We start from the raw sequence: 25324 nt of genomic DNA, 5'->3' as shown, positions 1-25324 counted from the left end.
AACGCAATGGGAACGAGGTCTTAGGGATAATGGTTTAGGGCAGGGGTGGCAAACTCAATCACGTAAGAGGCCAAAATCTAAAACATAGTCTATAGTGTATCCACAACAACATGATTTTTCCAATGATGCACAATTTTATGCGCAACAAGCAATGGTTTCCGTGATTTTGCGAGGTGGGTATTTTCGCGCGATCAAGCAAACGATCTTTTGCGACACCCGACAATTACCATCTGTCACGGTGGATTGCATCTTTAAGATCCCCGACGACTTCCATGAAAAGTACCGCGGTCACATGAACCATCGTTTGCCCCCGTTGTGTACCGAATTGTGTTCCCGCAGTAGGAGGTGGACCGGAGAACGCTTGCTCACCAGGTTACGTCAACGTCAGTTCCCTGATCGATCTATTGGTGGGTATGCAGCTTAAAGAAAACCTGAACTGAAAATTAAAAGTCAAAATAAGCATACACAAGTCATACTTACCTCCTGTGTAGTCTACTCCTCAATTTCTTTTTCCTCTCCTGCATCCTGTTTGTCCACTGTGATCAATGGATTTCTCCGTCCTCCATTTTGAAAATGGCCATTACACCATAACAGCTTTCTGGTCAGCACGCTGTTAAACTGTAACATTGCACACATGAGCCATAGGGAAACATGGACACATCAGTTCTCCTCTCAGCTGTAACTGACAGCAACTGATATATTTCAGTTCGGACAAAATGTTGTCAGAACTGGAAGGGATCACTGTAAGAAGAAAATGGTGAGCTTCTGAGAGGAACTGAGGGTGAGGTAACTATGTAATGTTCATTTGAAGTTACCTCATGTGTTTATTTTAAATAATTGTACTCAGTACAGGTTCTCTTTAAAGAGACTCTGAAGCGAGAATAAGTCTCGCTTCAGAGCTCATAAACCGCTGCAATAGTGCCGCTAAACGGGGGTCCCTTGACCCCCAAACCCCCCACTGCGACACTTGGTCGCAGACTTGGTTGCTCCTGGAGGCAGGGCTAACGGCTGCAGCCCTGCCTCCAGTCGCGTCTATCAGCAGCGCATCGCCGCCTCTCCCCCGCCCCTCTCAGTGAAGGAAGACTGAGGGGGGCGGGGGAGAGGCGGAGATACGCGCTGACAGACGCGCGTGGGGCAGGGCTGCGGCGGTTAGCCCTGCCCCAACCAGGAAGCGCTCCCCCGCATTACGGAGGGGATTTGGGGGGACAGGGACCCTCGTTTAGCCGCGGGATAGCGGCGGTTTAGCAGGGGCACACGTGCCCCTGCTATATATGAGGTCTGAAGCGAGATTTATTCTCGCTTCAGACTCTCTTTAAGTCGTGGGCCAAATTGTTTATTAAGATTAAATATTTATTGAACCTTGTCAAACTAAGTGGTGTAACTATAGCAATCTCCTGATGTGGACTATCTTCTCCTCCCCCTTCTGCAGAGTAGCGCAGTGGAGCAGTGTGATATTTCCCTACTCCTCCCCTTCTGAAGAGTAGTGCAGTGGAGTAGTGTGATATTTCCATGCTCCTACCCCTTCTGCAGAGTAGTGCAGTGGAGTAGTGTGATATTTCCATGCTCCTACCCCTTCTGCAGAGTAGTGCAGTGGAGCAGTGTGATATTTCCCTGCTCCTCCCCCTTCTGCAGAGTAGTGCAGTGGAGCAGTGTGATATTTCCCTGCTCCTCCCCCTTCTGCAGAGTAGTGCAGTGGAGCAGTGTGATATTTCCCTGCTCCTCCTCCTTCTGCAGAGTAGTGCAGTGGAGCAGTGTGATATTTCCCTGCTCCTCACCCTTCTGCAGAGTAGTGCACTGGAGCAGTGTGATATTTCCCTGCTCCTCCCCCTTCTGCAGAGTAATGCAGTGGAGCAGTGTGATATTTCCCTGCTCCTCCCACTTCTGCAGAGTAGTGCACTGGAGCAGTGTGATATTTCCCTGCTCCTCCTCCTGCAGAGTAGTGCAGTGGAGCAGTGTAATATTTCCCTGCTCCTCCCCCTTCTGCAGAGTAGTGCTGTGGAGCAGTGTGATATTTCCCTGCTCCTCCCCCTTCTGCAGAGTAGTGCTGTGGAGCAGTGTGATATTTCCCTGCTCCTCCTCCTTCTGCAGAGTAGTGCAGTGGAGCAGTGTGATATTTCCCTGCTCCTCCCCCTTCTGCAGAGTAGTGCAGTGGAGAAGTGTGATATTTCCCGGTTCCTCCCTCCCCCTTCAGCAGAGTAGCGCAGTGGAGCAGTGTGATATTTCCCTACTCCTCCCCTTCTGAAGAGTAGTGCTGTGGAGTAGTGTGATATTTCCATGCTCCTACCCCTTCTGCAGAGTAGTGCAGTGGAGCAGTGTGATATTTCCCTGCTCCTCCCCCTTCTGCAGAGTAGTGCAGTGGAGCAGTGTGATATTTCCCTGCTCCTCCCCCTTCTGCAGAGTAGTGCTGTGGACCAGTGTGATATTTCCCTGCTCCTCCCCCTTCTGCAGAGTAATGCAGTGGAGCAGTGTGATATTTCCCTGCTCCTCCCACTTCTGCAGAGTAGTGCACTGGAGCAGTGTGATATTTCCCTGCTCCTCCTCCTTCTGCAGAGTAGTGCAGTGGAGCAGTGTAATATTTCCCTGCTCCTCCCCCTTCTGCAGAGTAGTGCTGTGGAGCAGTGTGATATTTCCCTGCTCCTCCTCCTTCTGCAGAGTAGTGCAGTGGAGCAGTGTGATATTTCCCTGCTCCTCCCACTTCTGCAGAGTAGTGCTGTGAAGCAGTGTGATATTTCCCTGCTCCTCCTCCTTCTGCAGAGTAATGCAGTGGAGCAGTGTGATATTTCCCTGCTCCTCCCCCTTCTGCAGAGTAGTGCTGTGGAGCAGTGTGATATTTCCCTGCTCCTCCTCCTTCTGCAGAGTAGTGCAGTGGAGCAGTGTGATATTTCCCTGCTCCTCCCCCTTCTGCAGAGTAGTGCAGTGGAGCAGTGTGATATTTCCCGGTTCCTCCCTCCCCCTTCAGCAGAGTAGTGCAGTGGAGCAATGTGTTTTTCCCTGCTCCTCCCCCAGGGCAGTTTCTAGGCTAAAATGCACCCAGGGCGAGAGTGAAAAAACTGCCCCACCCCCCTCCCCGTCGTGGAGCCAGGTATAGATGTCCACAGTATAGGTTAGCCAGGTCTAGTTGCACTTCTGGCCAGTGTGGCTACCCACCTGCTGCAGGACTTTATCCCAGGATACGACACTGAAGAGCCGGCGCTGCGGGGCCCACACTGCCTGACACAGGGCCCGGGTGTGTGCCTCATCTTCCGGCTGATTCTCAACCACAAAGGCAATGCTGGCCTTCCAGTGTTCCTGCAATGACACCAGCAATACACAGGTCACACAACATACAGCAATGTACAGATATATATACAGAGATATACACTGTGTACAGTATAGGGAGCCAGAGCAGGGGAGGGACCCAGTATAGGGAGCCAGAGCGGGGGAGGGACCTAGCATAGGCAGACAAAGCGAGGGAGGGACACAGTAATAGGCAGACAGAGCAGGGGAGGGACCCAGTATAAGGAGCCAGAGCGGGGAAGGGACCCAGTATAGGGAGCTAGAGTGGGGGAGGGACCTAGCATAGGCAGACAAAGCGGGGGAGAGACCCAGCATAGGCAGACAGAGTGGGGGACGGACCAGCACAGAAGTCACACAACATACGGCAATGTACAGATGTATATATACAGATACAGTATATACACTGTGTAATGTATAGGGAGCCAGGGGGAGGGACCCAGTATAGAGAGACAGAGCAGGGGAGGGACCCAGTAATAGACAGACAGAGCAGGAGAGGGACCCAGTAATAGGAAGACAGAGCAGGGGAGGGACCCAGTATTGGCAGAAAGAGCAGGGGAGGGACCCAGTAATAGGCAGACAGAGCAGGGGAGGGACCCAGTAATAGGCAGACAGAGCAGGGGAGGGACCCAGTAATAGTCAGACAGAGCAGGGGAGGGACCCAGTATTGGCAGAAAGAGCAGGGGAGGGACCCAGTAATAGGCAGACAGAGCAGGGGAGGGACCAAGTAATAGGTAGACAGAGCAGGGGAGGGACCCAGTATAGGCAGGCAGAGACGGGGAGGGACCCAGCATTAACAGACAGAGCAGGGGAGGGACCCAGTAATAGGCAGACAGAGCAAGGGAGGGACCCAGTAATAGGCAGACAGAGCAGGGGAGGGACCCAGTAATAGGCAGACAGAGCAGGGGAGGGACCCAGTATAGGCAGGCAGAGACGGGGAGGGACCAAGTAATAGGAAGACAGAGCAGGGGAGGGACCCAGTAATAGGCAGACAGAGCAGGGGAGGGACCCAGTATAGGCAGGCAGAGACGGGGAGGGACCCAGTAATAGGAAGACAGAGCAGGGGAGGGACCCAGTAATAGGCAGACAGCAGGGGAGGGACCCAGTATTGGCAGACAGCAGGGGAGGGACCCAGTTTAAAATTAGACCCACTAGCAGAAGGGCTGCTGGCCCATTTTTATAGTGACACAACAAACATTAAGGCCCAATGGGCGCTAGACCTGGGGAATAGATGATGCAGAATGGAATGATGCACTGGGCTGAGTTCCTGATATTGGGAAGAGATGGGCTGGCCCAGATGAATTCCCTCCATAGGGTAACGTTACACCCCACCCACTACACAGAATGAATGATACACACTCAGATTTATGCACCAGGTATGGGCTGGAAGCAGGCGTGTACCCGCACATGATATTGGCACGCCCGGCCCTGGCAGGCTATCGAGCCCAGATACAGAGGATGATATCCCGGCTGCTGGATTGTCGGTTTATCCTTGAAGATAGATTAGTATTGCCAAGAAGAGACCTCTTCAGAAGAGACCTTTAATGGGTATAAGAAACCCCTCCTCTTTACATTATGCCACTTAGCCAAAAAGGTGATCTTACAGGAATTAGGCAGAGATCCCTACTAAACAACAACGGACTAATAATGTGAATAAACCCCTCCACCTGTATAAACTAACTTACACAGGCCGGAATTGCCCAACTACATCTCAGGACCCCTGCACACCGCAAATCCCATTTGCGATATCCGATTTTCCCTTAAAGCTATCAAGACAAAAAGAAAAACGCAGAAAAACGCTCCAAGCAGGACCGATTCAAAATCGGAATCGTATGAAGTGTGCAAGAGGCCTCAACAAATGTGTACAAAGTGGTGCGACTCACTCATCACTAGGGAGAGCAGAGATGTTTTAAGGTGGCCACTAACGATACAATTTGCAGAATAAACGATTCTTTGCATGAAAAAAAAAAAAATTCCTAAGCAATCCAATCAGAATAATGATATTGAACCATAAATTGAAATAGATTTCATGAATCTGATGAGATTGGTAAGCAGTCACAGGCTTTCCAGTCCAGACCGACTTGAATTTGGAATTCAAATGCAGTCTAATGACATCACGTGTGACCGCGGTATGGGTGGGGTTAACTTACCCAGAAGTCTTTGGGCCGTCTGAATTCCATTACGCATCACAGGTGTAATGAAATCCGCATTCCATGACTCACTACCGCGCTACCCAGGGGCGTAACAATAGACCCTGCAAAGGAAGCAGCTGCAGGGGGGTCCAGACCTGAGAGACTGACAACACAGGGCAAGAAGAGAAAAAACTTTTGGCGGTCAATTGCACAATTGTTCTAATGACTGCATCTGCTCAGTCACTGATAAAGAATCATACTAAGTTTTGTAAACAAAGATCTGTAGACAGTCCCTGCTCAGTGTGCAGGGGGAGGGGGCCCCATCCAAAATTTTGCAGGGGGGCCCAGTGATTTCTAGTTGCGCCCTCGGCGCTGCCTCTTTCAAGCCGGAAGGAGGAAGCGTGGAAGTGAGTGGTGGAACGCGGCTAAGTAATAGGTAGTGAATGTAAACAAAATGTAATGAGTATGGGAGCTGAGGAGTTCCCTTCCCATCCCTTCCCTTTTCCCTCCTCCTACCCCCCCCCCCCCCCTTCCCTTTCCCCCCCCTATGATTGTGTATTGTAATTTGTTCAAAAAATTTCAATAAAATGTCTGTTAAAAAAACAAAAACAAATGGAAAAGCGAATTAGGATTTATGGCCACGTCCTCTTCACAATAAGACCATGCATAGCTGACTATTGCCTTCCGTGCATAAGAAAGGCATTGAAAAGATGACTTTTGTGTAGCTGATAAATGTTTCAGCTCAGTGAATTCTCCCTGTTCAGTGTACGGTGCTGACATCATCATGCTGGCAAAAAGGGGCAGCAGAAATCCACTAAGCAAAATGGAAAAAACAAAAACAAAAAAGGCATTTATTTACCTTTTACAAGTAAATTACGACTAAAACCCGGAAGGCAAATTCTAACAGTAACAAAGATACATGAATATAAACCATATACAGAAGCAACCTGGTGCACAGGATACCTGTTGCACGTGCTTCTACTGTACTGCCCTAAAGGTTTATTCCTCTCCTCGCTGGATTCAGCTGGTGGGTGGGGCTGTCAGCTGCATCCATGTGACATAAACAGTTGGAAGATCAGTGGATGCTGGACTACATACCGCAGCATCCCTGCATTACAGTGTAAACAATGTCTCTACATGAGTAGGTGGGACTTGCAGTGCACAGGAAGTGGGCAGTAAACAACTATAAAACCTACAATCTACTAACAGGAAACTGCTATGACAACAGTGGTCTGCAGCCTGCATGGATAGCTGCAAAGCTGGACAATAGAGTTCCCTATGTGAAGAGTTCCGTCTTAATGGTAACACTTTTAGGCGGCATCGACTTGCATTTGTTAATCGCCGTCACAATCACTCAGTAATTTGCGAGCCTTTTGTACAGCGATTTCCGGAGTAGTTTTTGGTGCTTTTAGAAGCAATTGTTTAATTGGTTGCGTTTCCAGAGCGTTTGCGATTTTTTTTTCTGTTCATGAAAATGGCTACAAAATCACTTCTGCACATCGATTGCAAAGCGATTTTGCAGCGTCCGTATCTTTCGCATTGGAGTGCAATTGCTCCAGAAATGCTGAGGACCCGCAGTTGCGATTTCTCTAATCCCTATGGCTCCTGTGTGCTCTCCTGCATCGACTTTCATTAGCCTAACGCAGAATGCAGCGTTCTGTGGGCCGCAGCCCTTATACTGTACTTACTATTGGGGTATCGGGATTGCTGGCAGAAACTGCCTAAAGGTGGCCATACACTCATCGTTTTTCTTATTCGATTACTTGCAGAATCGATTCATCTGCTGGGAATCGATTACCCAAAATGTCAGATCGATTGATTTTTGATCCATTTTAAACAAAAATCCATTGAAAGAATCGATTGGACAGGGTGGAAAATGTAAAACAATCGGAGGCGGAGCAAGAGCATTGGCAAGTGGATGGCCTATACAGTAGCTTTGCAATGCATCGGCAACAGTGCAACTGTGCATTCCATCAATTTTTTATAAATTCCCTGGAAACGGATGTGCAGTGTGTGGTAGCAATCTAATTTTTTTTAATCGAATATTTCAGAAAGGAATCGATTGTTTTGGAACATTGGGTGGAAATCTATACGTGTATGGCCAGCTTAACTCACACTGGGGTTTATCCGGGTTTTGCAAGAAGCCGCATTAATAAAATGTGTTAGCAGTCAGTTCCTGGCCTCCGCCCGACGTCAGAAGACAATGCATGGTAGGGGGAGGTTGGCACCCCCGACAACACATACCGCCCCCTCCCCCCTCCTCGGTTTATGAGCATTTTTATTGTGATCTTGCAGAAGATGAAAAGTCGATTGAGATCATCCATTTCTCATCTTCGGAATCCCGCCAGCAGGAGACGTAAATAGATCATCCTCCGTCCTCTCACAGAAATCATTTTCTGGAAGGAGACAGAGCCCTGACAAGCTAATAAAAGAGAAAATCTCGGTTTCATCATCTTTTCCCTGAGCTCGCCGTGCCCGCCGTGCCAAACGCTGACCTCACTGCGCTAAACTTTCCAAGCGATCTGCGAGGGGAGGGCTCTCGGGGGCCTATATTTTCCTGAGCGCCGAGTGTTTTTTGTTCGCTGATTTACTGACTCCACATAAAAACGGAGAAGAAAAAAAGGACTTCTTGATGGATGAGTTTTGCGTTCAAGGAGAAATGAGAATCAGGAGCGGCAGATTTGACACGGCAGCCAAGAGTAACACGTTCTAACGACGAGAGGGATGCAGCGGAACGGAGCTGGATGTGGCGGCGGCAGAACGGCAAACAATAAATGTCTCGGCTATAAACTAGAAGCCAATCACTTGGCAGGAACGAGTGACAACACTGAGGTAGCAGTAAAGTGACAAACTGGAAGCTGGCCAATAGGGATCAAGTAACACTTCCTCTGCGCTCCTCGGGGGCGGGCTTACTCCCAGTGACATCATCTATTATTGGCTCCAATCACCTCACCAGTTACATCAGAAGTTGCTCGATTACATGTACACGGTTCTTATTCTCACAAGACAGTTTTCTTAGGAATATGCAGCATTGGCAAAATAATTTTTTATTGTTTTTTAATCAGAAACATATAAGATTTTAAGCAGTAATAGATCGCTTGTTTTACTACAAAACATTCGCAGTCGTGGAACTTGCTTAATCAAAGGAGACGGAAATTGTTGGCTTCAGTTTATGGCCGCTTTGAGATTCAGTTTGTGGTTATTGATAATTTTCTATATTAACATGCAGGAAATGTAAGCTGGGAATGGTGACGGGGGAATTGTTCCGCGAGATGAATGTACAGAATTCTGTCCATTAAATGCAATGATAAAGAAAAGGCCTCTATTCTCGCAGATCCAGTGCAGTTTATCGCTTCCGAGTATCCGAAAAGCAAGATTCACAGCGCATGATTTCAGGATGGCGGAGGGAACACGCCCACAGGCGACGCCTTTCACGAAGTCACATGACCCCGCCTGCAGAGAGCTACTCCAGCCTCATCAGTGTAAGGGGTGAAGGGATAGTGCTCTATAGACAGGGCTTGTGAGAGGGGCATTCTGGGATATAACAGCATTAGTCATGGCTCCGCACACTATCCTGAAGTGACCCACTACGAGGGTTGTATTGTGGATGAGGGGAAGAGGACACATGCAATCACCCAGAGGCGTAGCTAGGGTCTTCAGCACCTGGGGACAAAGACAGTTTTTGCGCCCCCCCCCTCACGCACACACCTTGACAAAATGTGCGTGAGGGGGGGGGAGGGGGCGCATCAGAATGTGGACGTGGTCATGGCTGCAGTCACATGTACAAATGCTGCTTAGATAGCCAGATGTACCCCATTCCCCCTAGAAATAGCGATATGCGCCCCCTTCCACCTGTTCAGATAGCCAGATGTGCCCCCATCCTCCAAAGAAAAGCGTCTCATATTTTTGTTTTCAGTTGCGTAGCTTTTTTTCATAACATTGCAGAAAAAACACAATTTATGCTTCTTGTATGAAACTTAATTTTTAATTCATATCATTATTAAATAAAGTAGCCTAGGCTCACGGGCCGTCGGGGCCGAGTATAAGTACAAGTCTGGCATTCAGGATGCCACTTTTATGTAACACGTTTTATAAGAAGATTTCTGATGTTGAAAATGAGCATAAAGGTGGTATCCTGAAAGCCAGAGCTGTATTGCTGTATAATGGTATGTAGCTCCGCCCTCCCACTAAGTCTTATGGTACGTGCACATTTGCCACTATGGTCGTTTGAAACAGCAGCTTAACGATCGTTCTGCCGACAATCGGGGAAAGAACTTTACCAAACGATCATTAAGTACAACGACGAACGAACGATATCGGCACAATGAGAAAATCCAACGGGACGGATCGTATCGAGCGACAATCGTTACAAAACTATAGTGTGTACAGACATCGGCCGAGAACGATCGTTACAAGGGCCAATGCGCCTGCGTTGGATTCTGCCCAGCTTCCGTACTTCCTGTGTAGCGCGGCCCGTAACGATTGTTACATTACAAATTTCAAATAAACTTTGTTTTCAAGTTACCTATCATATATTTTTATCTATTGTAACTCCATGTCAGGCCTAGTGCACACCAGAGCGGTTCGGCTGCGGTTTGCGATCCGCTTGCGGGTGCGGATCCGCTAGGGTAATGTATTTCAATGGGTTGGTGCACACCAGAGCGGGAGGCGTTTTGCAGAAACGCATACTCCCGGGCTGCTGCAGATTTTGGATTGCGGAGGCGTTTCTGCCTCAATGTAAAGTATAGGAAAAACGCAAACCGCTCTGAAAAACGGCAGTTCAGAGCGGTTTGCCAGGCGTTTTGTTACAGTAGCTGTTCAGTAACAGCTTTACTGTAACAATACATGAAATCTACTACACCAAAACCGCTACACAAAACCGCAAAATGCTAGCTGAAACGCTACAGAAAAATAAGAAAAAGCGTTTCAAAATCTGCTAGCATTTTGCGGATCTGCTAGCGTTTTTTGGTGTGCACCAGGCCTTAGTGTTTTTTTAATTTATATATATATGTACGCAACATTTCCCTCTGATCGTCCTTTTTTGCGAGAACCATCATTAAAATGTGTATGATGATCGCTGCATCCCATCGTTGCATTCCAATCGTTCTAATATTGTTCGTCTGGTGACTGTCGTTCCTTGCAAACGATCGTTATCGCAAGTGTGTACGTAACATTAGCCTAGGCTGTTTATTAGGAGGAATCCCCCTCCAGCATTCTGGGAGACCAGGTACATTCTGCACTGGCTTTAGAACTCTCAGTAAATGAACATTCCACAGAGATCACCTAACAGGACTAAAGATATTTCTAAAGCAATAAGCAAAGCTATGCGAGGTAAATCGTTTTTGTAGGTAAAATACCTCATGCGGCATTTTCCTTTATTTTTTTTTTTTTTTTAGCAATTCTGAAAGATTTTTCTCCATTTCCGAACATGAGCTAAAACATGAGGTAAATGCATAATGTGAGGTAAAACATGAGGTATTTCAGCGGTAAGCAGTAAATAAATACTAGTAGTCTTTAACCACTTCACCACTGAGGGGTTTTACCCCCTGACCACCAGAGCAATTTTCACCTTTCAGCGCTCCTTCCATTAATTCGTCTATAACTTTATCATTACTTATCACAATGAAATGAACTATATCTTGTTTTTTCCGCCACCAATTAGGCTTTCTTTAGGTGGGACATTATGCCAATAATTATTTTATTCTAAATATGTTTTAATGGGAAAATAGGAAAAAATTCATTATTTTTCAGTTTTCGGCCATTATAGTTTTTAAATAATGCATGTTACTGTAATTAAAACCCATGAAATTTATTTGCCCATTTGTCCCGGTTATAAAACCGTTTAAATTATGTCCCTATCACAATGTTTGGCGCCAATATTTTATTTGGAAAAAAAGGTGCATTTTTTTCAAATTTTCGTCCATCCCTAATTACAAGCCCGTAGTTTATAAAGTAACAGTGTTATACCCTCTTGACATAAATATTCAAAAAGTTCAGCCCCTAAGGTAACTATTTATGTATTTTTTTTTTATTGTAATTTTTTTTTTTTAATTACAAAAAAAAAAAAAATATTGGGGAGTGTGGGAGGTAATGAGTTAATTTTTTTGTGTAAAACTAATGTATTTGAATATGAAAAATGCTTTAGGGTGTAGTTTTACTATTTGGCCACAAGATGGCGACAGTAACTTTTTGTTTATGCGACCTGCAAGCATTGGAAGGACGCTTGCAGGAAGTGTAATGAGGCTGGGAAACTTTTTTTTTTTTCACAATGATCGCACTGCTTCTCATAGAAGCAGCGGATCATTGCGGGGCTTAGATCAACGAACGGGAACGTTTTTTCCCGTTCATTGATCTCCGGGCGAGCGGGCGGCGGCGTGCACGAGAGCGGGAGTGCGCGCACAAGCGAGCAGGAGCGCGGGCAGCGGCGGGAGCGCGGGAGGTGCGGATATCTCCGTCCCTGGGGGTGAAAGGATGGAAAAAGGGACAGAGATATCCGTACGGCTGGGGGTAAAGTGGTTAATTGTCTTCCATAAGTTAGCTTTTGAAGATGTTTTTTCTTTGAGGGGGGGAAGGTGTATTTGATTATGTAGCAACCTATGAAAAAACCCAGTAAATATTTGGAGTTTTATTTCTACTATTCTTTCCTATTACACAGCCTGAATAGGAACTCCACTAAAAACTACAAAATGCATACAAATTAGCTTTACCTCCAGGTACAGGCAGGTCTTAAAAGCGCAAAGTGCGGCGATTTTTCTGCGATCGCGTTTAGCACTTCTATAGTACTGAAATGTGATCACCGGAAAAATCGCGTGAAAATGGTGCAGGCTACACGTTTGCCGATTTCCGTTAATCGCCGGCGATTAACGGAAATCGCCCAAGTAAGAACGGGCCCATAGGGTTTTATAGCACTAGCGCTTTAAAAAGCGTTAGCGCTTGAGTGTTTTGCTGAAATCGCTGTGTCATTTTAGCTACATTTCCTCTTTAACTGGCAAATGATTCTTAGGTTTTTTTTTCAGGATCTTTTTACAGTCTTTGTGCCTGCTGGGGGGTTCTGCTGATTTCCTGCATGGGGGGAAAAGACAGGAATAAAAACCCCTCTAAGCACTATAGATGTGTTATGAGAAATCCTGATGCCACCATGCTGGGGTAACAGCGCGAGTCTGGGTGGATTATCCCGCGAGTTCACCTTCGAGGATCAGCGAGCGGATCTGGCTTCTAGGTCTGCTGGGACGTGTAGTCCCTCTGAAGCAGTAAGCCCGCTTAGCGGATGATCCTCCCCCACACTTTGGAAGCAACGCTTTCCGCGTCTGGTTTGCATTACGCACACAGCTTGGCGTCAGGAACTGGGAGTCGGAGAGCGGAGCAATTCACAGCAGCGATGGGAGCGCCCAGCCCTAACACTCTATTACCGATGACCAGATTATTGGGTGTAAATGATGTCTTTAGTGGCAGAGTTATACCCGGCTCCCGCCCTGACACTTCAGGCCGCAGTGTGCCAGGCTGGCCACCGTGTGGCAGTGTAGCCCCACGCTACAGCGCAGGGTCCGGGCGACACACAATTATGATGGTGTTGGGTGATGTCTGGACCATTTGCTGCAGCTGTGGGTTGGGGGGTGCAGAACAAGGGAGGCTCCCATTAAACCAGGGGGGAGACCCTCAATACAATCATTGTGTTCCGATCGGAAATACGCCCATGCTGGCGCAGCTGTGCTCGCTACGGAGCGCTCTGCTGCTGCCTGTCATGTGGCGGGGTTAACCCCACGCTGGCCACGGAGCCCGCCACTGCTCAGAGAATTGGGGAAAAGCACCATTTACAGGATTTAACCTACACTGAGAAGGATATGGATTTAAAATACCACCAGTTGCCTGACTCTCCTGCTGATCCTGTGTCTCTAATACTTTTAGCCACAGCCCCTGAACAAGCATGCAGATCAGGTGCTCGGACTGAAGTCAGACTGGATTAGCTGCATGCTTGTTTCAGGTGTGTGATTCAGCCACTACTGCAGCCAAAGAGATCAGCAGGGCTGCCAGTCAACTGGTATTGTTTAAAAAGAAATAAATAAGGCAGCCTCCATATCCCTCTCAGTTAAAGGATACCCAAGGTGACGTGACATGATGAGATAGCCGTGTATGTACAGTGCCTAGCACACAATAACTATGCTGTGTTCCTTTTTTTCTTTCTCTGCCTGAAAGAGTTAAATATCAGGTATGTAAGTAGCTGACTCAGTCCTGACTCAGACAGGAAGTGACTACAGTGTGACCCTCACTGATAAGAAATTCCAACTATAAAACACTTTCCTAGCAGAAAATGGCTTCTGAGAGCAGGAAAGAGATAAAAAGGGGCAATAACTAATAAGATTTTCAGCTCTGGCATACTTCAATGAAAGTGTCATTGAGCAAAAACAATAAAACAGTTAAAACTTAAAAAGTAGATTTAAGCATAAAATAAAACTGTGGAATATCTTTTTTAGGATTTTTTAGGAGAAGGAAGATGGATACAATTGTTTATTTCATTACTTTATTTTCGCTTCGGGTGTCCTTTAAGGTTCCCTTTAACTGAGTGTCTTACTTTACTGTCTCCATTCACCGTCGCTGTGCAAGGGATTCCGCCCGTTCACCGTCGCTGTGCAAGGGATTCCGCCACCATTTGAAACCGCTAGCACAAATGATAGTGACAGCGATAATTGATCTGTAGTGGGCTCTGGCCTTGAATGACCACTATTGCGAAAAAGTGTAAAATACATGAAAACACATAATTCAAAAGTACATTTCTAAAAAAAAATGAGCCATAACTTACTTTTCTCCTGTGTTGCTGTCACTTATGGCAGGTTGTAGAAATCTGACAAAACTGACAGGTTTTGGACTAGACCATATCCTCAAAGGGGATGCTTAGGGTTTTATATAACTTTCAAAAACACTTAGGGCCCATTCACACTAAAAGTGCTTTTCTGAGCATTTTGCGATTGATTAGCATTTTTAAAAATGACTCCCATTCACTTTCATTAAAATTGCGGGAAAAATAGCCTCGATTTTCACGTACGCAGTCACAAAATTGCAGCGATTTTTCCGCAATTTTAATAAAAGTGAATGGGTGCGATTTTAAAAACCGCAAATCAATCGTAAAACGCTCAGAAAAGCGCTTCTAGTGTGAGTGGGCCTTTAGTGAATGGCAGTTGTTCAGTTCATCTGCCAGAATAGTGTGCAGTCAGGTAGGGAGGTTGGCCTGCATCTTTGTATAGATCATTTCCAGGGAGTGCTTTTGTAAGGAATACATGAAATACTAAGAATCCCCCATGAAGAGATGGTCTAGTCAAAAACCTGTCAGTTCTGTCAGATTTCTACTGCCTACTGTAAGTGACAGCAACATAGGAGAAAAGTCACTTATGGCCCATTGTACTCTGGAAGAAAGATACTTCTTATTTGTCTATGTTTACATGTATTTTAAAATTTTTCATGTTAGTGGTCCCTTAAAGTGAATGTTTACCGTTTAAAAAAAAAAAGTCAGATACTCACCTAAGGAGAGGGAAGGCTCGGTCCTAATAAGCCTTCCCTCTCCTCTCCCGGTGCCCGGTCCCGCGCAGGATCCCCCGTGGCAGTATTCGACCAGTTCGGTCAAATACTGCCACTTCTGCAGCCGAAGGGATGTTTCGGAAGGCTTCGGGAGCACTCGGGCTCCCAAGGACGGGGCCGCTCTATAGTACACATGTGTGAGCGTCTTCTATGACGCACTCGCACATACGTAGTATGGAGCGGCCCGTCTTCGGAAGCCCGAGTGCTCCCGAAGGCTTCCGAAGTCCCTGCGGCGGCGGACGCGAACGGGGGAGCCAGCGCAGCACCGAGGGCACCGAGAGAGGAGAAGGAAGGCTCATTAGGACCTTCCCTCTCCTTAGGTGAGTATCTGACTTTTTTATTTTTTAAACGGTACCCATTGGCTTTAAAGCGAACCTTAACCTATTTTGGTTCCTGGACGTAGAAACTACGTCCAGGAACCATGCGCGCTACCGCGCACTCCCGCGGCCGATCGCGCACGTGCACGCGCACTCCCGGCCGCGGATTCGGTAGTCAGGGAATCAATGTATCGGACTATGAAGTCCGATCACTGATTCCTCTCCCCCGCTGAAAAAGCGACAGCTTCTCTCGGAAGCTGCGCCTTTTCTGGCCGTTCCCTCCCCGATGCGCCACTCTAAGCGTGTGTTACGCTTAGAGTGACGTCATGTAAACAAACTCATGGCCGCCATCTTGTGGCCAAAAAGTAATACTACAACTGAAAGTAAAAACAAATTAAAATGAACACTCATTTACATTATAAATCTATTGTTTACCTCCCACCCTCCCAAAACTACCCAAATAAAATGTTTACTATAAAAAAAAACCATTACAATAAAAAACAAACAAACATGTAAATATTTACCTAAGGGTCTAAACTTTTTAAATATCAATGTAAAGATGAAATATTTCTATATTTTTTTATTTTAAACTTGTTAATAGTGATAGATGCAAAATGGAAAAAATGCACCTTTATTTCTAAATAAAATATTGTCGCCATACATTGTGATAGGGACATAATTTTAACGGTGTAATAACCGGGACATATGGGCAAATACAATACGTGAGTTTTAATTATGGAGGCATGTATTATTTTAAAACTATAATGGCTGAAAACTGAGAAATAATGAATTTTTCCATTTTTTTCTTATTCTTCCTGTTAAAATGCATTTACAGTAAAGTGGCTCTTAGCAAAATGTACCCCCCAAAGAAAGCCTAATTGGTGGCGGAAAAAACAAGATATAGATCAGTTCATTGTGATAAGTAGTGATAAAGTTATAGGCTAATGAATGGGAGGTGAACATTTCTCGAAAAAAAAAAAGAGTTTTACTCACCTGGGGCTTCCAATAGCCCCCTGCAGCTGTCCGGTGCCCTCGCCGTGTCCCTCCGATCCTCCCGTCCCTGCCGGCAGCCACTTCCGGTTTCGCCGTCAGGAGCCGACAGGCTGGGAAGGCGAGTGATTCTTTGCGTTCCCAGCCACAATAGCGCCCTCTATGCTGCTATATGCTATGTGCTATAGCAGCGTAGAGGGCGATATTGTGGCGTTCCCAGCCTGTTGGCTCCTGGCGGCGAAACCGGAAGTGGCTGCCGGCGGGGACAGGAGGATCGGAGGGACACGGCGAGGGCACCGGACAGCTGCAGGGGGCTATTGGAAGCCCCAGGTGAGTAAAACTTTTTTTTTTTTTTTGACTTAAGGTTCGCTTTAACCCGATCTTACCCTGAAATCAATCAGTATTTTTTTCTTAATTTATAGCGCATTCAATTGAAACAATTTATTTTGTGGCTGGATAGTGCACTGGTTAAGGGCTCTGCCTCTGACACAGGAGACCAGGGTTAGAATCTTGGCTCTTCCTGTTCAGTAAGCAAGTGCTTATTCAGTAAGGAGACCTTGGGCAAGACTCACTAACACTGCTACTGCCTATAGAGCGCCCCCTAGTGACTTCAGCTCCGGCCTAACACTGCTACTGCCTATAGAGCTCTCCTAGTGGCTGCAGCTCTGGCCTAACACTGCTACTGCCTATAAAGCTCCCCCCTAGTGGCTGCAGCTCTGGCCTAACACTGCTACTGCCTATAGAGCACCCCCTAGTGACTGCAGCTCCGGCCTAACACTGCTACTGCCTATAAAGCTCCCCCTAGTGGCTGCAGCTCTGGCCTAACACTGCTACTGCCTATAGAGCACCCCCTAGTGGCTGCAGCTCTGGCCTAACACTGCTACTGCCTATAGAGTGCCCCTAAGTGGCTACAGCTCTGGCCTGACACTGCTACTGCCTATAGAGCTCCCCAGGTGGCTGCAGCTCTGGCCTAACACTGCTACTGCCTATAGAGCACCCCCTAGTGGCTGCAGCTCTGGCCTAACACTGCTACTGCCTATAGAGCGCCCCCCAGTGGCTGCAGCTCTGGCCTAACACTGCTCCTGCCTATAAGGCTCCCTCTAGTGGCTGCAGCTCTGGCCTAACACTGCTACTGCCTATAGATAACCCCCTAGTGGCTGCAGCTCTGGCCTAACACTGCTACTGCCTATAGAGCGCCCCCTAGTGGCTACAGCTCCGACCTAACACTGCTACTGCCTATAGAGCGCCCCCTAGTGGCTGCAGCTCCGGCCTAACACTGCTACTGCCTATAGAGCACCCCCTAGTGGCTGCAGCTCTGACCTAACACTGCTACTGCCTATAGAGCGACCCCTAGTGGCTGCAGCTCTCGCGCTTTGTGGCTTTTTTTAGCAGATGCGATCTTTTGACACACTGTTTACGATCAAAAGTAACCTCTCATCAGGGGTATAAAGTCAGAAACGAATGATAACTGCATTATGGATTAGGGTGGAGTTATTGGAGATAACTACTTTACATATAATAGATAAGAGTGGCATTACAGACTGATTTAGGATAATAATTTTACATATAATGGATGAAGGTGGCATTTCGGATGGATTTAGTATAATGATGTTACATATAATGTATAGGGGGGAGTTTCGGACGGATTTAGGATAATCATGTTACATATAATGTATAGTCAGGGCCGGATTTGTACTTTTTACCGCCCAAGGCCAACTATACCGTCTGTATGGTTGTTATCTCTGTGTGCCCCAACGAGAATTCTCCTTACTCTCCATCATTGGAGTCACAGACAATAACTATTTTAGTAATACGCGTATAGATTATAAATTATGTTTTCCTTAAGAACTGTTATGTTTGCCATCTCGTTAATGATGGACCCATTGTGTCTCCATGTGAGTAAAGGCTCATACACACATCAGACTATAGTCTTTGGAAAATGAAAGATCACAGACCAGTTTTACCCCCTTCCATGTAGTATGAGAGCCACACCTACACAGTCTATTCTATGGAGCTGCACTCCCCATCAGATAGAAATCTTACCCCCTTCCATGTAGTATGAGAGCCACACCTACACAGTCTATTCTATGGAGCTGCACTCCCCATCAGACAGAAATCTTACCCCCTTCCATGTAGTATGAGAGCCACACCTACACAGTCTATTCTATGGAGCTGCACTCCCCATCAGACAGAGATCTTATCCCCTTCCATGTAGTATGAGAGCCACACCTACACAGTCTATTCTATGGAGCTGCACTCCCCATCAGACAGAGATCTTACCCCCTTCCATGTAGTATGAGAGCCACACCTACACAGTCTATTCTATGGAGCTGCACTCCCCATCAGACAGAAATCTTACCCCCTTCCATGTAGTATGAGAGCCATACCTACACAGTCTATTCTATGGAGCTGCACTCCCCATCAGACAGAAATCTTACCCCCTTCCATGTAGTATGAGAGCCATACCTACACAGTCTATTCTATGGAGCTGCGCTCCCCATCAGACAGAGATCTTACCCCCTTCCATGTAGTATGAGAGCCATACCTACACAATCTATTCTATGGAGCTGCACTCCCCATCAGACAGAAATCTTACCCCCTTCCATGTAGTATGAGAGCCATACTCTACACAGTCTATTCTATGGAGCTGCACTCCCCATCAGACAGAGATCTTACCCCCTTCCATGTAGTATGAGAGCCACACCTACACAGTCTATTCTATGGAGCTGCACTCCCCATCAGACAGAAATCTTACCCCCTTCCATGTAGTATGAGAGCCATACCTACACAGTCTATTCTATGGAGCTGCACTCCTCATCAGACAGAAATCTTACCCCCTTCCATGTAGTATGAGAGCCACACCTACACAGTCTATTCTATGGAGCTGCACTCCCCATCAGACAGAGATCTTATCCCCTTCCATGTAGTATGAGAGCCACACCTACACAGTCTATTCTATGGAGCTGCACTCCCCATCAGACAGAGATCTTACCCCCTTCCATGTAGTATGAGAGCCACACCTACACAGTCTATTCTATGGAGCTGCGCTCCCCATCAGACAGAAATCTTACCCCCTTCCATGTAGTATGAGAGCCACACCTACACAGTCTATTCTATGGAGCTGCACTCCCCATCAGACAGAGATCTTACCCCCTTCCATGTAGTATGAGAGCCACACCTACACAGTCTATTCTATGGAGCTGCACTCCCCCTCAGATAGAAATCTTACCCCCTTCCATGTAGTATGAGAGCCACACCTACACAGTCTATTCTATGGAGCTGCACTCCCCATCAGACAGAGATCTTACCCCCTTCCATGTAGTATGAGAGCCATACCTACACAGTCTATTCTATGGAGCTGAACTCCACATCAGACAGAAATCTTACCCCCTTCCATGTAGTATGAGAGCCACACCTACACAGTCTATTCTATGGAGCTGCACTCCCCATCAGACAGAACTCTTACCCCCTTCCATGTAGTATGAGAGCCATACCTACACAGTCTATTCTATGGAGCTGCACTCCCCATCAGACAGAAATCTTACCCCCTTCCATGTAGTATGAGAGCCACACCTACACAGTCTATTCTATGGAGCTGCACTCCCCCTCAGATAGAAATCTTACCCCCTTCCATGTAGTATGAGAGCCACACCTACACAGTCTATTCTATGGAGCTGCACTCCCCATCAGACAGAAATCTTACCCCCTTCCATGTAGTATGAGAGCCATACTCTACACAGTCTATTCTATGGAGCTACACTCCCCATCAGGCAGAAATCTTACCCCCTTCCATGTAGTATGAGAGCCATACCTACACAGTCTATTCTATGGAGCTGCACTCCCCATCAGACAGAAATCTTACCCCCTTCCATGTAGTATGAGAGCCACACCTACACAGTCTATTCTATGGAGCTGCACTCCCCATCAGACAGAAATCTTACCCCCTTCCATGTAGTATGAGAGCCATACCTACACAGTCTATTCTATGGAGCTGCACTCCCCATCAGACAGAGATCTTACCCCCTTCCATGTAGTATGAGAGCCACACCTACACAGTCTATTCTATGGAGCTGCACTCCCCATCAGACAGAGATCTTACCCCCTTCCATGTAGTATGAGAGCCACACCTACACAGTCTATTCTATGGATCTGCACTCCCCATCAGACAGAAATCTTACCCCCTTCCATGTAGTATGAGAGCCACACCTACACAGTCTATTCTATGGAGCTGCACTCCCCATCAGACAGAAATCTTACCCCCTTCCATGTAGTATGAGAGCCACACCTACACAGTCTATTCTATGGATCTGCACTCCCCATCAGACAGAGATCTTACCCCCTTCCATGTAGTATGAGAGCCACACCTACACAGTCTATTCTATGGAGCTGCACTCCCCATCAGACAGAGATCTTACCCCCTTCCATGTAGTATGAGAGCCACACCTACACAGTCTATTCTATGGAGCTGCACTCCCCATCAGACAGAAATCTTACCCCCTTCCATGTAGTATGAGAGCCATACCTACACAGTCTATTCTATGGAGCTGCACTCCCCATCAGACAGAAATCTTACCCCCTTCCATGTAGTATGAGAGCCACACCTACACAGTCTATTCTATGGAGCTGCACTCCCCATCAGGCAGAGATCTTACCCCCTTCCATGTAGTATGAGAGCCATACCTACACAGTCTATTCTATGGAGCTGCACTCCCCATCAGACAGAAATCTTACCCCCTTCCATGTAGTATGAGAGCCATACCTACACAGTCTATTCTATGGAGCTGCACTCCCCATCAGACAGAAATCTTACCCCCTTCCATGTAGTATGAGAGCCACACCTACACAGTCTATTCTATGGAGCTGCACTCCCCATCAGACAGAGATCTTACCCCCTTCCATGTAGTATGAGAGCCACACCTACACAGTCTATTCTATGGAGCTGCACTCCCCATCAGACAGAAATCTTACCCCCTTCCATGTAGTATGAGAGACACACCTACACAGTCTATTCTATGGAGCTGCACTCCCCATCAGACAGAGATCTTACCCCCTTCCATGTAGTATGAGAGCCACACCTACACAGTCTATTCTATGGAGCTGCACTCCCCATCAGACAGAAATCTTACCCCCTTCCATGTAGTATGAGAGCCACACCTACACAGTCTATTCTATGGAGCTGCACTCCCCATCAGACAGAGATCTTACCCCCTTCCATGTAGTATGAGAGCCACACCTACACAGTCTATTCTATGGAGCTGCACTCCTCATCAGACAGAGATCTTACCCCCTTCCATGTAGTATGAGAGCCATACCTTCACAGTCTATTCTATGGAGCTGCCCTCCCCATCAGATAGAGATCTTACCCCCTTCCATGTAGTATGAGAGCCACACCTACACAGTCTATTCTATGGAGCTGCACTCCCCATCAGACAGAAATCTTACCCCCTTCCATGTAGTATGAGAGCCACACCTACACAGTCTATTCTATGGAGCTGCACTCCCCATCAGACAGAGATCTTACCCCCTTCCATGTAGTATGAGAGCCACACCTACACAGTCTATTCTATGGAGCTGCACTCCTCATCAGACAGAGATCTTACCCCCTTCCATGTAGTATGAGAGCCATACCTTCACAGTCTATTCTATGGAGCTGCACTCCCCATCAGACAGAAATCTTACCCCCTTCCATGTAGTATGAGAGCCATACCTACACAGTCTATTCTATGGAGCTGCACTCCCCATCAGACAGAAATCTTACCACCCTTCCTGTAGTATGAGAGCCACACCTACACAGTCTATTCTATGGCGCTGCACTCCCCATCAGACAGAAATCTTACCCCCTTCCATGTAGTATGAGAGCCACACCTACACAGTCTATTCTATGGCGCTGCACTCCCCATCAGACAGAAATCTTACCCCTTCCATGTAGTATGAGAGCCACACCTACACAGTCTATTCTATGGCGCTGCACTCCCCATCAGACAGAAATCTTACCCCCTTCCATGTAGTATGAGAGCCACACCTACACAGTCTATTCTATGGAGCTGCACTCCCCATCAGACAGAAATCTTACCCCATTCCATGTAGTATCAGAGCCACACCTACACAGTCTATTCTATGGAGCTGCACTCCCCATCAGACAGAAATCTTACCCCATTCCATGTAGTATCAGAGCCACACCTACACAGTCTATTCTATGGAGCTGCACTCCCCATCAGACAGAAATCTTACCCCCTTCCATGTAGTATGAGAGCCATACCTACACAGTCTATTCTATGGAGCTGCACTCCCCATCAGACAGAAATCTTACCCCCTTCCATGTAGTATGAGAGCCATACCTACACAGTCTATTCTATGGAGCTGCACTCCCCATCAGACAGAAATCTTACCCCCTTCCATGTAGTATGAGAGCCATACCTACACAGTCTATTCTATGGAGCTGCACTCCCCATCAGACAGAAATCTTACCCCCTTCCATGTAGTATGAGAGCCACACCTACACAGTCTATTCTATGGAGCTGCACTCCCCATCAGACAGAAATCTTACCCCCTTCCATGTAGTATGAGAGCCATACCTACACAGTCTATTCTATGGAGCTGCACTCCCCATCAGACAGAAATCTTACCCCCTTCCATGTAGTATGAGAGCCACACCTACACAGTCTATTCTATGGAGCTGCACTCCCCATCAGACAGAGATCTTACCCCCTTCCATGTAGTATGAGAGCCACACCTACACAGTCTATTCTATGGAGCTGCACTCCACATCAGACAGAAATCTTACACCCTTCCATGTAGTATGAGAGCCACACCTACACAGTCTATTCTATGGAGCTGCACTCCCCATCAGACAGAAATCTTACCCCCTTCCATGTAGTATGAGAGCCATACCTACACAGTCTATTCTATGGAGCTGCACTCCCCATCAGACAGAAATCTTACCCCCTTCCATGTAGTATGAGAGCCATACCTACACAGTCTATTCTATGGAGCTGCACTCCCCATCAGACAGAAATCTTACCCCCTTCCATGTAGTATGAGAGCCACACCTACACAGTCTATTCTATGGAGCTGCACTCCCCATCAGACAGAAATCTTACCCCCTTCCATGTAGTATGAGAGCCACACCTACACAGTCTATTCTATGGAGCTGAGCTCCCCATCAGACAGAAATCTTACCCCCTTCCATGTAGTATGAGAGCCATACCTACACAGTCTATTCTATGGAGCTGCACTCCCCATCAGACAGAAATCTTACCCCCTTCCATGTAGTATGAGAGCCACACCTACACAGTCTATTCTATGGAGCTGCACTCCCCATCAGACAGAAATCTTACCCCCTTCCATGTAGTATGAGAGCCATACCTACACAGTCTATTCTATGGAGCTGCACTACCCATCAGACAGAAATCTTACCCCCTTCCATGTAGTATGAGAGCCACACCTACACAGTCTATTCTATGGAGCTGCACTCCGCATCAGACAGAAATCTTACCCCCTTCCATGTAGTATGAGAGCCACACCTACACAGTCTATTCTATGGAGCTGCACTCGCCATCAGACAGAAATCTTACCCCCTTCCATGTAGTATGAGAGCCACACCTACACAGTCTATTCTATGGAGCTGCACTCCCCATCAGACAGAAATCTTACCCCCTTCCATGTAGTATGAGAGCCACACCTACACAGTCTATTCTATGGAGCTGCACTCCCCATCAGACAGAAATCTTACCCCCTTCCATGTAGTATGAGAGCCACACCTACACAGTCTATTCTATGGAGCTGCACTCCCCATCACACAGAAATCTTACCCCCTTCCATGTAGTATGAGAGCCATACTCTACACAGTCTATTCTATGGAGCTGCACTCCCCATCAGACAGAAATCTTACCCCCTTCCATGTAGTATGAGAGCCACACCTACACAGTCTATTCTATGGCGCTGCACTCCCCATCAGACAGAGATCTTACCCCCTCCCATGTAGTATGAGAGCCATACCTACACAGTCTATTCTATGGAGCTGCACTCCCCATCAGACAGAAATCTTACCCCCTTCCATGTAGTATGAGAGCCATACCTACACAGTCTATTCTATGGAGCTGCACTCCCCATCAGACAGAAATCTTACCCCCTTCCATGTAGTATGAGAGCCATACCTACACAGTCTATTCTATGGAGCTGCACTCCCCATCAGATAGAGATCTTACCACCCTCCATGTAGTATGAGAGCCATACCTACACAGTCTATTCTATGGAGCTGCTCTCCCCATCAGACAGAGATCTTACCCCCTTCCATGTAGTATGAGAGCCACACCTACACAGTCTATTCTATGGAGCTGTACTCCCCATCAGACAGAGATCTTACCCCCTTCCATGTAGTATGAGAGCCACACCTACACAGTCTATTCTATGGAGCTGCACTCCCCATCAGATAGAAATCTTATCACCTTCCATGTAGTATGAGAGCCACACCTACACAGTCTATTCTATGGAGCTGCACTCCTCATCAGACAGAAATCTTACCCCCTTCCATGTAGTATGAGAGCCACACCTACACAGTCTATTCTATGGAGCTGAACTCCCCATCAGACAGAAATCTTACCCCCTTCCATGTAGTATGAGAGCCACACCTACACAGTCTATTCTATGGAGCTGCACTCCCCATCAGACAGAAATCTTACCCCCTTCCATGTAGTATGAGAGCCACACCTACAGTCTATTCTATGGAGCTGCACTCCCCATCAGACAGAAATCTTACCCCCTTCCATGTAGTATGAGAACCATACTCTACACAGTCTATTCTATGGAGCTGCACTCCCCATCAGATAGAAAACTTACCCCCTTCCATGTAGTATGAGAGCCACACCTACACAGTCTATTCTATGGAGCTGCACTCCTCATCAGACAGAAATCTTACCCCCTTCCATGTAGTATGAGAGCCACACCTACACAGTCTATTCTATGGAGCTGCGCTCCCCATCAGACAGAAATCTTACCCCCTTCCATGTAGTATGAGAGCCACACCTACACAGTCTATTCTAT

At 47.0% G+C, this 25324-nt stretch overlaps 1 protein-coding gene across 1 annotated transcript in view; it reads right to left on the bottom strand.

Moving 5' to 3' along the window:
• Positions 1 to 25324, bottom strand: part of SPAG17 (sperm associated antigen 17) — a 311336-nt gene that overhangs the window by 162702 nt on the left and 123310 nt on the right. Inside the window, exon 2 of the mRNA XM_068270990.1 lies at positions 3148 to 3288. Within this exon, the coding sequence (XP_068127091.1) occupies positions 3148 to 3288 (141 nt within the window). The remainder of the gene's footprint in view (positions 1 to 3147; positions 3289 to 25324) is intronic.

This window comes from Hyperolius riggenbachi, chromosome 2 (genome assembly GCF_040937935.1).
Source record: "Hyperolius riggenbachi isolate aHypRig1 chromosome 2, aHypRig1.pri, whole genome shotgun sequence".
Classification (NCBI taxonomy): Eukaryota; Metazoa; Chordata; class Amphibia; order Anura; family Hyperoliidae; genus Hyperolius; species Hyperolius riggenbachi.
The sequence above is the reverse complement of the archived record's forward strand: the minus strand, read 5'-3'. Positions and strand labels throughout refer to the sequence as shown.